This window comes from Amyelois transitella, chromosome 2 (genome assembly GCF_032362555.1).
Source record: "Amyelois transitella isolate CPQ chromosome 2, ilAmyTran1.1, whole genome shotgun sequence".
Classification (NCBI taxonomy): Eukaryota; Metazoa; Arthropoda; class Insecta; order Lepidoptera; family Pyralidae; genus Amyelois; species Amyelois transitella.
Genome location: NC_083505.1, coordinates 8,416,417 through 8,430,279, shown reverse-complemented (window position 1 = coordinate 8,430,279; position 13,863 = coordinate 8,416,417). Strand labels below are relative to the sequence as shown.

At 35.9% G+C, this 13,863-nt stretch overlaps 1 protein-coding gene across 1 annotated transcript; it reads right to left on the bottom strand.

The window, feature by feature from the left end:
* Positions 1-1,839: 1,839 nt before the first annotated feature.
* On the bottom strand, positions 1,840-12,792 carry LOC106133582 (probable nuclear hormone receptor HR38). The gene is made up of 4 exons (XM_060954285.1): positions 12,693-12,792; positions 4,342-4,418; positions 2,616-4,047; positions 1,840-2,096 (listed from the first exon to the last, which is right to left on the bottom strand). Exons 1-4 carry the CDS (start codon positions 12,790-12,792, stop codon positions 1,840-1,842), a joined length of 1,866 nt encoding a protein of 621 aa, XP_060810268.1.
* Positions 12,793-13,863: the final 1,071 nt, after the last annotated feature.

Sequence of the window (13,863 nt, the reverse complement as noted above, 5' to 3'; positions counted from 1 at the left end):
GTTTTTCTGAACAATCTCGTTACAAAACTGGTAACAATGAGAAGCACAACCAAGAAATTTTTAAGTACAGTACAACGATTAAGGATTGCGCCATAAATTTAAAATAACAAGAAATTATTCTTGTTGACTGCCTATAAATCTATAAAATTAATTAACTTAAAGGAGTTTTGGCTGTTGAGTAAAAAGTCCAGCATTTATAACATTATATCAAAATATGACATAATATCAAAATATTACCAATTTATATAAAATCGCCGACTTTCACGCGTCTTGCTAATAAATATCTTACTTAACTATTCAAGAGAAAAGTGTCACTTTTCACTGATAAGAAAAGGGACAGCTGAGTCTACAAATTTTCTTTGAGGATCTCTGTATATCAAATGTGTTTAACACGATACAATACATTCTCATTATCACGAATGAACAGTCTTTTTTTAAAAATGTGCACAAAAGAAATTAGGAGCCATGTTTCACAAGCTTTTTCTCTCTATTTTTTCTCGAATGTAAATACAATACCCATGATCAAAATAAATAATAGGAAAGGATTTTTTGTGTATGGCTCACGTAGAAAATTTCATATAAGTAATTTATCAGTATATGGAACATATATACTCGTAACTAATTATTTATTGAGTTTAACAATATGTGTTATAATGTAAGTACACATATGAAGGAACATATATATATTTGGTCCGGTAAAGAACTACATCCTAGGATTTAATATGACCTTTTATTAAATTGACACCAAATTTATAAAAAATTACATTTGCTCAAAGTATAGGTCATTTTAATACATACATACATACATGTAGGTCATTTTAATAGGTATGTTGAATTAATGCACATTCCCTTTAATCTCACAGGCACACAATTTTGATATTATAGACGTATAAAAAGTATCTATTGATTGGAATTCCTATCAATAGATCCTTAGTTAAGTATAAATAAAGGCAAATCACTTTGTTTAAAAAAATATGAACAGTGATATGTTTTGTTTAGTACTCTACCAATACATATATAATATGTATTAGTGTATATATAGATATACGTAAGAAAACATCTATTCTATCTACCTAGAAGGTACTCTTTTAAGACACAATGGATTTAGGAGTTTATATTAGTATATTAGATGCTGAACTTTTTCTCTGGCCTTTTAACTAAAGTAACAAATTATGTTAGATAGCCTAGCGTCTAAAATTATTTATAAAATCATTTAAACCTAAAGGTAACTCCCGACAATTCTTCGGTTGGACTTCTACACGCATAGTAAATTCGCATTATAAAACGCGATTCCTAATTCATGTCATCTGCCGGTCCCGAAGTTTCTAACCAGGACCACGCAGATGCAACAGGACATCAAATGTCTTATCCACTCTTTAAGTTATTTCTATATATAATAATAATATAAAAGCTCTATCTTAAGAGCTTACATTTAACATTTCTAAGTCTTCTGACTAGATTTTCCTTACCTAAATAATACACAAGTAAATAACATAGGAATATTTGTACGACAAGATGCCATTGATCACGAGCGGTAACTCAAATGCAGACTAAGTACACAACAATAAAAACAAAATCACACCCAAATACATAACTATTCTATTTTTGTAATAAATTAAGCTTAACATACACTTACGCAATACGATTGTCTTCTTTGCTTAATTATTCAATATTCATTAATTTAGCACGAACCGATTCCGTGGGAGATCGTGTCTATAAAACGTTCAACTATTCTATAGAAAAATATTTTTTAATCTAATGCTTAAAAATAACGGATTCGGCTCTAGATAAAAGGAGAATGCATTATGAAGGCGGGAGTTATACTCGGAAATGGGGTGCCTAGAAAGGTAGGCTGGCGCGGAACATGTTTTCAATGAGTGGCGGAGGTTGCACGAGGTCCTCCAGCTTGAGATAGAAGATGCGTTGAAGTCCTTGCACGGAAAGTGAGCGCAGTTCGGGCAGGGCTCCCAGCACCCGGCTGAAATGTGGGGCGCCGCCGGGGTTCGTGCCGCCGCCTGGCATGTGCGCCCTCAGACATCCGATGATCTTCATCTGCAGCTGTTCCACACGATGGGGTTCTTTTAACCCGTGTCTCTCTGTTGGCAAAATAAATTCATCATAATTATTTAAGCTTTTTAAAATGTTGTAAGTTCCTAATCTGCGATACGTTTGTTATTTAACATTTCCTATGAGCATGGGCAAGGTAGTAAGATTATGGGAGAGGTGAATTCATCAGTCATTTATCAATGTTTCTTCTGTAGTAAGTTTATAGGTATAGCTTGAATAGTAATAGATGCTTTTACATAAATGGAAAAACATTTACTACGAGTACCTATTTGACTATTGTCGTGCTTGGATGTTTTTAATAAACTGTGTATAATAGAAAAATCACACTGTATGCATGAATTGAATATTCTAATATCTGATACTATTTATATATGTGACTACGTTGCAATATTCTTTCGATCTACATATTACTAAGCCGTGTACATTGGCACTTTAAAATAGATATTTTCCTTGGATGTCGTGAAAGGTGACTAAGGGAGAGTCCATCATTGATCCATACAACTAAATTAATATATGTTTCTAATAAATTAGGTAACTAATTAACGTACCTGTTATTAAAGTCAATGCACAAAGGCAGGCAAACGTTGAAATGTCGATCTCCATTGAATGTAAGGTGTTACTAAAATCCAAAACCGCATGTAACCAGTCTCCAAATGACCGTTGACACTGTCTCTTGTCTAGTACAAGCCCATTGCAGAAAGTGAGTTTGGTATCTTCAGGGCGTGTGCGATAAGCCAATCGTAGCACAAATAACTCCAATCTTGCAGAAGCAAATAATTGCTCACGATCTTCTGGGCACAGATCAGCATAACCAGGAACTTTTTCAGCAAAAACTTTGATCATGTCAATCGACGTGGTAAGCAAAGAATAAAACTGTTGGATCACTTCCAAATCAGACATCGGAGGTTCCATTGGATTTGGCTCTCTGTATTGAGAGTAGTCTAAATTGGCAAAATCTGGAGAAGTGTCAACATGTGCTCTGACCAAAGCTGTGATAAGTGAAATTGGTGGGCTTGGTGGTGATTCTTGAGGACATTTGGGCTTCGAAGGTAATCTTCCTCGTCTTCCTTTCAATGAGTCTGTGCGAACAACCTCCTTAACCATACCAACGGCAAGGCATTTTTGAAACCGACAGAATTGGCATCGATTTCGCCTTCTTTTATCAACTGGGCAAGATTTCTCTGCTAGACAAACATATTTCGATCCCTTTTGTACTGTTCTTTTGAAGAATCCTTTACATCCTTCACAAGTTCTTACTCCATAATGCTGACAAGCAGCGGTGTCTCCACAAACAGCACATAGTTGACTTGGCGAAGACGGCGCAGCTCGCGGGCCCACCCCTTCAGGAGGCACCCCGCCAGGAGAACTTGAAGCTGAACTAGGTGTTGAAGCCTGCATACAGTGTATTCTGCCACCGTGCAGCTTAGGGCTATCATTTGAACTGTTCGATTCAGAACGTTGCACCGGTAATGATGCTCGCCTTTGTCTATTTGCTTGATCTGTAGCTATTTGGAGATCAACCGAGCTCGGGAAAGGAGGCAGTGAATAAGAGTCCTGATTATGAGTTACTCCTCCTGTATCAAATGTAGGACTGCATGGTTGCGCTGGAGCATAATAAGTTGACGAGACGTACGGTATTGATGGTTGGTGATATGGGTACAGTAATTGAGTAGAAGTGTGACCTTGATGAGAGTAGGAGCTGACATTGTAACAGTCTTCATCCATTTTTATACCAAACTCCGCCATTTCTTGTTTTGGATACCGAACAGAATATGTTTCTTCAAAACTAGGCAGTGTAGGGCCAAGAGTTGGTGAAGAAGGATCGCTGACAGGTGTCGTACGCTGTAATTTCACTTCGACAGGGACTGGAGCGTGAAATTCGACGTCTGGAAATGGATCCAAATTCTCTTCTAAGATTTCGGACGAGTCTTCTTGATATTGCGGTGACAATAAATCAGTAAAAGATGTACCGTAGTTGCTCTGCAATAGAAAAACAATCGATATTGTAGGCGTTACAGAAACAGTAGGCGGTATTTCAAACAGGGGCGGCTACAATGCACCAATAGCGTAATGAAACTGCTTTCGTGGTCATAATGCCCAAGTATGTTTGAGGCTGGTATAGTTGTTTGACTTATTAAATTATTTAAAAGAAGAGCGACCATTACTTTCTTAAATTTTGTACCTAAAATATTCAAGTATTCATTAATTTATAAAATAGTTAAATAAGCTAAAAATTGGACAAAAATAACATTGCAATTATTGGTATACACTTACGTGTGTCTGCAGCAGTAGCATACTGGATGTGTTGGACGTGAAGGCGCTTGGCGAGCGCGGTTCTAAGGCGCTCGGCCCTGTAACAAACAAACATTTTTTTTTAACAAAATTTATCACTAAATTGTGTTTTGTAGCCGTTGCTGTTTCAGAAAATACAATTTTCTACTTGTTTTTCCCGTTTAAAATATCGATGACGGTATAACATAGAAAGGGGTAGATTGTAAATGAATTGGATAACGGAATAACTTCAAATTGACGCCGCCATCCTTTGAACTATCACGCTATTCAAGTCAATCCATGCATCATTTATATTTACCCTCGGCGAACATACTTTAGCTCTTCCTTCACTGAGCACTCGTAACAGACTAATCGATAATTTTATAGTGGATTCGTCAATTGCCGCTACTGTTGCTACTACCCTTCTATCACAAATGAGGACCGAAAAGAAAGGTCTCCTAATTTATACTGCAGTTTTGCCCACCGAATATTGGCGTTTTGAATACTTTCCGTCACGGTGCTTGATTTGCCACGCCCCGAAATTTAGTACTATATAAACACCTAGTTTTTATTCCAATATAAATGTAACAAAAGTCTAATGCATGTCCACCAATTTAGACCTTGCGTCGTTTATTTTAAGTTTAATCCCGCATAGCAAGAATAAATCAAATTTTGAGGGCGAAGAGGCGATGTTTCCCTTGGGAGGTTATGAAATCAGTGGCATTTGCAGTTTCTATTATGTCAAGAACCATTAATTCCAGCCTTATTAAGCCTTATAGATAAAAACACTATAGCTTTTGTTATTGTTTTAAAATATTCTTAACATTCTTAGTTTGACTATATATACTGAAAACTTTGACTCGAAAAATTTTGAACACGCTTGCTCTAAGTGGAATCAAATTAGTTTTGTAGGGTAAATTAAGATTAATATAATTTTATAATTTGAGGAATTGAAATTACAAGTTAAAATTTCTCAGATTAAAGTTTCTACGATCTAATTTATGCTAATAGTTAATTATTAAATTATTTTTATTTCATTAAATTGGTAAAGAAGTTAAAAAAATCTGTATTTTTGGATCTATAGTTATTTAAATGTAAAATGTAATTTTTTGCCGTACCAATACTAAAAAGATAGGACCACTCTACCTCTTTCTTTGGATGTCGTAAAAGGCGACTAAGGGATAGGCTTACAAACTTGGGATTTTTTTTTAGGCGATGGGCTAGCAACCTGTCACTTCTTGAATCTCATTTCTATCATTAAGCAAAATAGCTGAACGTGGCCATTCAGTCTTTTCAGGGCTGTTGGCTCTGTCTACCCCGCAAGGGATATAGATGTGACCATATGTACCTATGTAATTTTTTGTATAGGTACTTATAATAGATCTGTCTGTGACTTTGCGTCGCTTTCATACAATTATTATTTTATTATATACTAATTTGTGATATATACTAATCTGTAAATCCATACAGTCTCAAACTTAAAGTTTTGGACAAAACTAACTTACTTACGATAAAAAATAAGAAACATATTTTTAACTTATATGTATAACTACTCATGTACCTAGCATGTATTATTTCGGAGTAGTTTATAGTCATAATGTAATTTATATCCTTTAGATATTTAATTTTAATCTATTTAAAATTAAAATTTTACACTTGTTAATTCCTCAACACCAACTGCTCAGTTGAATGACAAAAAAAAACACTAGGTTTTAAGTCCGACGTGTACATGTATTGTAATCCTACTGATATTTTAAATACAAAAGTGTGAAAGGATGTGTATGTGTTTGTTATTCTTACACACTACGAAAACACTACTGATTTCAAGCTGAAATGATCATTGAAATGATTTATATATGTTAAAATTTGTAGAGAATTAAAATGGACGGAGTCACGGGCAACAGCTACTGAATTAATGTAGGTGCAATATATTCCTATCTACATCAGAAGATTGCGAACTTTAAGTTTAGATACATCGATTTCAGTTTACTTTCACAAACAAAATAATTAGGTGATAACACGCTTCTTAGTTATGACGTTTATGTAATATATACCTTTGTACGTCAAAAAACTTTTGTATTAGAAGTACCTACTTAAAAGAAACTTCTGTACCTATATCAAAAGGAAATTTAGGGAGAGATTGAACGTTTAAACTACTTTTACTACAGGAATACCAGTGGGCCTCAGGGTTAAAGTTTCAGTTATTTATATGACATGAATAGTAGATATAATTCAATGTAACTAATTGATGAAAAGGAAATCAATCTGTACTGAAAGTTGTAAGCTAAATAGTAAACTATATTTTATTGATAGTCGTGATAATTATTGAGGGTCTCGCCTCTTTGTTTAAATATGGAAGTAATAACCTAAATACATAGTTAGGTACCTACCTACTTTTATTAATTTTTTTAAATCTACGGAGGTGCATTTCACTCCATCTCAAGTAAATTAAAGTAAATTGTCAAGTAAATTAAACTATTGACCGGAGATAAACCTCGCGGTTAAGTGACCATTAAAAGTATATTTTTAGCCCACTTATTGGCTAATGCTTATTAACTATCTAATATTTGCTTGTTCGCACCATTCATTGCGGCCTAGACGGAGGTCAATAGACTTTTCACTCTCACCTGCAACTTTTGGTGTCGGGAATGTTAGATAATTTATTATCTTATTTACTCATACAATTAGATAATTCTTTATGCTTTGCTTTGACGCAAGGATCTATGTAAAAGTGTGAATTGTTTTTATTTTCTTTACGTAACCAATAAAGCAAACTGACTGGCCTCTGAGTGAACAGGACACATTTCCAATTGAATTCACAGTTTATATAATGATACTGCAATTGAAATACTGAGAGCGAACTCCAGGCATTATGGTGACGGGTGCAACGGGAATGCGCAGAGAGAGAGAGATAACCTTTCTACAATCCATGAATAATGACGATTTTTAACCGATTTCACATAAGCCCGCAATTAGTAACAGTATTTTTTATAGAACATAAGAAATACTTTTGGGTCACGGAGAGAAATCTCTGATGAAAGGGCTAAAAAAATCTGATATGTAGTGGAGGCAATAGTGCACCGTACCAACCTTATCCTATGTTGTATGTGGCTATTGTGGGTGATACCAAGCCAACTTTTTAAGGTTCAATACCTCTAAGTAAACACCCATTTTTCGAGATTGTAATTATCCTCAATCGTCTCGAATTTATTTAGATCGGTATCTCATCCGATAGTTCTAAGTTTTTAAGTTCAAAGTTCGGTAAAAAGTTCTTTTTGTGCTCTACATCATATTAATTAAATTCGATTTTTAAATTTTATCTTGAATTCATACAGATTCATAAACTTATTTGACTTCCATTTAAGAACGAAGTAGTGCCATCTTAACAAAATCATAGATGTTACTTACGAAATGTTCGTCGAAGCTTCTCGGTAGCGCCCTTAGGGAAAAGCTCTAGACATAGAACATCAAACACCCTTCTAGTAATAACGAAGAAGTGGAACAGATGGCGTTACGTGCTACGAAAGTATTGATTGTACTATTTTTATTGCTACCACATGCTACGTATAAAAGCGATAGACAAGTCGTGACGACAACACAGCGATAAACTTTTCTGTATTATGACGTTTACATTGAAGGGGCTTGCGTAAACTTCCTGCGTACGTCGGTGACGAACGCTGGTCTATGACTGAAGTCAAATCCGTTATATACCTAATGGCATAGTAAAGCTATCTTTATAAGAGCCACATTAGCAACTAGCCCTGGGTTCACTACCGTAGCGTAATATGTGAATCAGAAGGGATCCTCGTTAATCACTTTTTTATTTATCACATTTTTTCTATTTATGCAATGATAGGGACGAATAAGTGAAAAGCAATATCTAAGCAAGGAAAATATAATTTAAGGACGATGAACTAAAAATATTTAGCAAATATGTTTTGTGTTGTTGGTAAAAGCATATTTATACCAGGTATATAGTGAAAAGTGATAAAATTTTGTAGTAAGATGAGTTCATGTATTATTACCAATCAGTTTTCTTAAGTCAGAGGGCTATATTTAGATTATTTACTTATAAACGTATTTCGGTTTATTATCAGCTGTAGTGCCGGTAAAAGCGTGGGTGGGGGGATGGATTTTCGTGTGACGTCGTCTTCTCTGACGTCACGGCCCTTTGCCGCCGCCGTCGCCTTACGGAACGTATTCATAATTGCTTTCGATACAGAAAAGCAAAAATAGCAACTTCTATACTCGTTCCTTTGATGATAATAACGAGAAATTGAGGCTTAAGTAAGTATTTATATAGATGGCAATTCAAAATAATTTAAACCTTGAATTAATATTCAATACTTGTGTACGCACTCCTACTTAAGAATTTTTGATGGATTATTTTTATTATTTTATTAGCCGAGATATAATTAATAGGTAACCATCATGAATCGGGGTTTCCGTTAGAATAAACTTAAAAGAAACTATTTAGATACGATACAGTATTGCAATTTCTGCAGTTTATTTCCTCGTGGTGCATGTAAACTTCACGTAGCCTTATTTTATATTTCCTAATTGTTATGGAACGTATTGGATGCCTACGTCGTAAAGGCAAAAGTTGTATGCTGCCAAAAATGTCGTTCGCCTTTGTCTTTAAAATAATTAAACCATCACTGAATTTGATCAGCAGTTTCGTCTTCCCGTTGATAGATCAGATCACCTTTTTCAGACAGGTGAAGAAGTTACCAGTATTGTCGTCTAGACGTCTAGAGGAATGAGATATCCAGTAGTTTCTTATAGGAGGTTTTGAATTAATTTTATCTTATTAAACATGACATAAGGCTGAACCTTATCCGTTGCGTTTTTGTAAATTACGAATATGTTCATTGACCGTCTACCTTACTACTCTACTACGTTCTCCTGGCACCGCGGTTACATCTCTATTACTCTGGAGGAAGCCCGGGACATTTTTTTTTGAGTTTGTTAATGTTGAATTGAAAATTGTTATTGAGTACACGACTGAGGTAGGATTTGAACCTGTGTCTTCCTTTGCATTACTTTTTTTTTCGTGCACCAATCCGTTCGCCCTCTGACGCGAATAGGCACTTATACAATGATTTTTCTACATAAAATCGTTGTTTCAACAATAGCTTCTCGAAAATAATAATATAACGACGCTTCTACTTTTATATGCAAAATCGTAGGCGAAATAAGAAAATAGGTAGCTTCGACGGCAAGGGCGTCCTTGAGGCATAGCGGCGGTCGATGGATGACGTCATGGCGTGTGACGTCACAGGCTCGTTCGATGCAGAGGCCGCGGCCGCGAGTCCGCCGCCACCGAGCCTCGCTCCCCGGCACCCCCTTATTGCCGTTTTACACCACCACCTCAATATTTTTAGACGGTGTGACGTAATCTCGCTTTCGAACAGAAAACCTTAGATACAGATAATGGCCTAAATTTTGTTTTTAATAATTTCGGTCATATCTTAAGATTTTACAGGTATTTAACTTGTTGTAGGTAATAGTTGCAATATACTATTTATAAATAATACAGGCATTAAACGCGCACACGATAACGTAGAATAGTAATAGACGAAGTTCGGGTTTTCACGAGGTTAAATTAAATATGCGAGTGGCTTGTTCTAAGAATAAATCAAAATTTGACAGCTTAGCTACTTGCTTAACGATCATATATTGAAAAGTTAAATTATAATCTCTCCGGCTTATTATCTATTAAAATTTTAGATTTTTATCTTCCTTGCCCTCCCTTCATATTTCACGTTATTATGTCAAAGGCGACTTGGCGTAGATTTGCAATATAACAGACTTTGAGCACAATGAGAACAAGACGGGCTCAAGCCCCTGCTGTTATCGTTGAATGTGTATCCAGTTCCGGTCGTACAATATTATGTGACTATAAGCAATGTAGACAGCCACCCTCGGCGCGTCCGCGAGTGACGCACGCTGGTTCTACTCAACCGTGACGTCACCACAGCTGGGAACACCACCTTATCATTGCCTATCAGACCTATCTATAGCAGGCAAATATAATAATATTAATAGAGGCTCTATTAGCTATTCACTCCATAAAACATCAACTCGCTTGTCTTTAGGCTAATAGAACTTGGACTTTTTGTTATTCAAATGCCAATTTACATTTAACGTCTATAAAATTTAAATGGTTATTATAACCAAAATCAGAGCTGTTTATCCTTTTAATAGGACCACTTTTAACTTCTTTATGGTAAATAGGTATTCGAGCTATTTTAAAGTTATTAAAAACTAATATCAATACAGAAAGTGAAAGTTTGTTCCATTATTTGTCATATTTGGTAACACGCGTCAATTTTTTTTTGTCATGATCTGATGATGGTCAAGCATTAGTTTTGCCACCGGCGTTTTAATATTGAGATGAAGTGATACAATGCGTTGGCAATTTGCGGACACTCGCATCTCGGCAGGTGCAACGTCTGCCCGTTGCCGGTTGCGACAGTAGATTGGGCAAGTGCAGCCAGCTCGACTGAGGCCATCGGCTCCGGACACCGGAGGCTATCGCGACATAAACATCTCACATTATAGACAAAATTCATAGATTCATATAGATGAGGCAAACAGGTGCGTGGAATTCAGTGAATGCAAAAGTTTATGTATTTACAAGAAATGTTAAGGATACTTTTTTTGTAGATTGATATCTATTTAGTGATATATTTCAATATTTGTTGTTGTTGGGGGAAAAAATAATAGATGAGTAAAAACTAAAATGTAATTTAGTACCATAAGAGCTAAATTTAAATTTTTTGTTAAACACAAAAAATATTTTAGTCGCGGGCTCATTGATAATGCTTTATAGATAGGTAAGGTAGACAAACAAATGCGAAATTATATAAAAAATGAGGAGAAAGATAACATTAAACACCCTAACTGAAACGCTACCGGTCGATTTTATAAGACCATTGAAATGCAATTTTAAAAGTTTATATTTTCAAATCTAACAGAAACAAAATATATGAATATTATTGCTAATAATAACACTTATGAATATGACAATATATTCGACTTGATCTGGGCGATGCCTCTCGGACCGGTCCGCCAATGTCGAAATATATTTCATCACTGCACGTTTGTCTTCTGCTTGATTAAAAAGGAACAATTTACGAAACTATTTTAATGATAAATCAATTAGCAATTTATTTATAGTGTCTTTATAACACGTGCTCAAGATGAAGCATTAATAAATAACGTAAACATAACTGGCAGTCAATTATAAGCAGTAGTTTCTAAAAAGCAATAACGCAATAAGTTCGTATGAAGAAAATTATCACTATAGTTAAAAAAAAAATATCTTTATTTAATGTTTTACTAAATTGTGTCTGTTTTTAAATGACACTTGCGCTCTATAATGTTGATAAACCTACTTGTGAAAGTAAACTTTTACATGAAACATATCGAACAATTTAATACTTATTTTTTAATTTAAAATAAGATCAAAAGATCTTTTATTAATTGTTTTTTATTTAATTTATCTGCAATTTGTTAATTTAAGATTTTTATAAGGTTTTGTACGCTACGTAGTGAAAGTATGTCTAAAAAATAATGGTTTCGAGTACATCGAGGTATACCTACAAAGTCGTCCTTATTTATTAATATTACGAACAATAACATAAATAATATTTTGTTAAGATTTTGACATTAATATGTCTAGACAGATGGGCATTTGCATAAACATATAGGAAATGATTTGCGATCAGGAGCAAATATTAAGGCACATGGGTTTGCGGTAGGTTGGCCCATTCTATAGATAAATCTCTTTTTAAAATGGAAGCAAAATTCAAATTAAGAACTGAACTTTCAACAAAACAAATTTTTCGATTAGTTTTATATAAAAAAGAAGTAAATGGATTTTGATGAAATTCTATATTATAATAATTAATTAGCCCCAACTTTTAAGGAGTACTTCCCTACTTTTCTTTTTAACTTTTTAATAGAAATGTATTAAGTTTATCCATTTTACCAGCATTTTTACCAAACGTAGATGTAAATAAACAAAACTTTGTGTACCTGCGAGGAGACAGCTAGTTTACAGAAATAAATTAAAGAGAAAAATATATCAAAAACAAAATAATTCTAAAGGAGTAAATAAACTTAAAAGTAAATAAAAAAAACCAAAAAGGGGGTACGTACTTATGTTTTGGAAAAGTCTAAGGCCGCAGTGTTGGTTCGAGGGCGTCAGCAACGCACCTCGCATTCTAGCCGAGGGCCATCGTCAGAACAGTTCCACACAAAGTTCTACAACACCCAGAGGTTCTACACAACGAAAGCGAAAATAAACACAGGAGTATCGGATCGCGTATCGTCGTGCGGGCGCTGACCTGGCGCAGGCTTGTCGGGGTCCAGCGAGGTTTCGCGCGACTCCAGGGTCAGGCCGAAGCACGCGCCGGACAGTCCCAGCTCGCTCAGCAGGATCCTCATGCGGCCAAGCACATTCCACTCACTGCACGCGCACTCACTCACTCAGTCAGTCGGTAGTGTCGATGCGGTTCGCGAGAAGGTGCACGGAGGTACGCGCTTGTGAACGGTCGGTGCGTTACTGAGGCCGCCGCCGCCGAGGCTGGTGGCTATATCGCGCTGTCTGACGTCACGGTTGCGACGTCACGGTGGTGACGTTGGCGCGGCTGAACGGTACCACCCACGGCCCGCCCGCCGCCTCGCCACAGCCGCCCGCCCGAGCCTGCGCTAACGGCACCGCTAGTACGGAGTGAGCTTTCGCACGCCCGCGCCGTCGCCGCCGCCCGCGCCCTACCCAATGCTCTACCTGACACTATCTGCAATGTTTTTATGGCTTATAATCTCGTCTTACGAATGTATAGTTTTTTAACCCTAAAGTCTGTTAATTATTATTGCTCTAAAAATTTCGTTTATGTAGTCTCGTATTATGCAAGGATGAGTAAGCATTAACCATACCATTTGATACTAATCTAAAACTATGATAGGATTTTTTATGCGTAAATTAAAAGAAAATCTGAGCTTCATAAGCACAAAAGTTGGCACACCTAACAGCAAGCTTTTTAAATTCCATATGACGCTAACAGCTTAGTCATCTACTCCTCAAACTATTTTTGCACCTTCGATTTGATTTGTCGAGCCCACTTCCTGGGGCTTTACCGGAAGTAGTGTTGACGATCTTCATAATATGCGTAGGTTAAACGTTGATGTTCGGGTAATATTTGGTACTTCTAACATTAATGTAAGTACATCCTTGTGTTTGTCCGAGGCTGTCGTTTGTGGGTAACTTATATTACGAATACAATTTTGTAACCAAATTGTGAAAAATAGTTGAATTTCATATGGATAGATCTTTTTTGGATGTTGGTTTATGAATCAATTTTTGAAGGTTATTTTTTTACTAGCCCTATTGCCCGCGGCTCTGCCCGCGTATTAGACATTTCAAGCGTAACCCCCACTTTAGTATTTCAAAGGTTGATGATTTAAATAAAATTTGATATACAGGTTCAGCGGTCTAGCTGTAAAAGCGGAACAGAC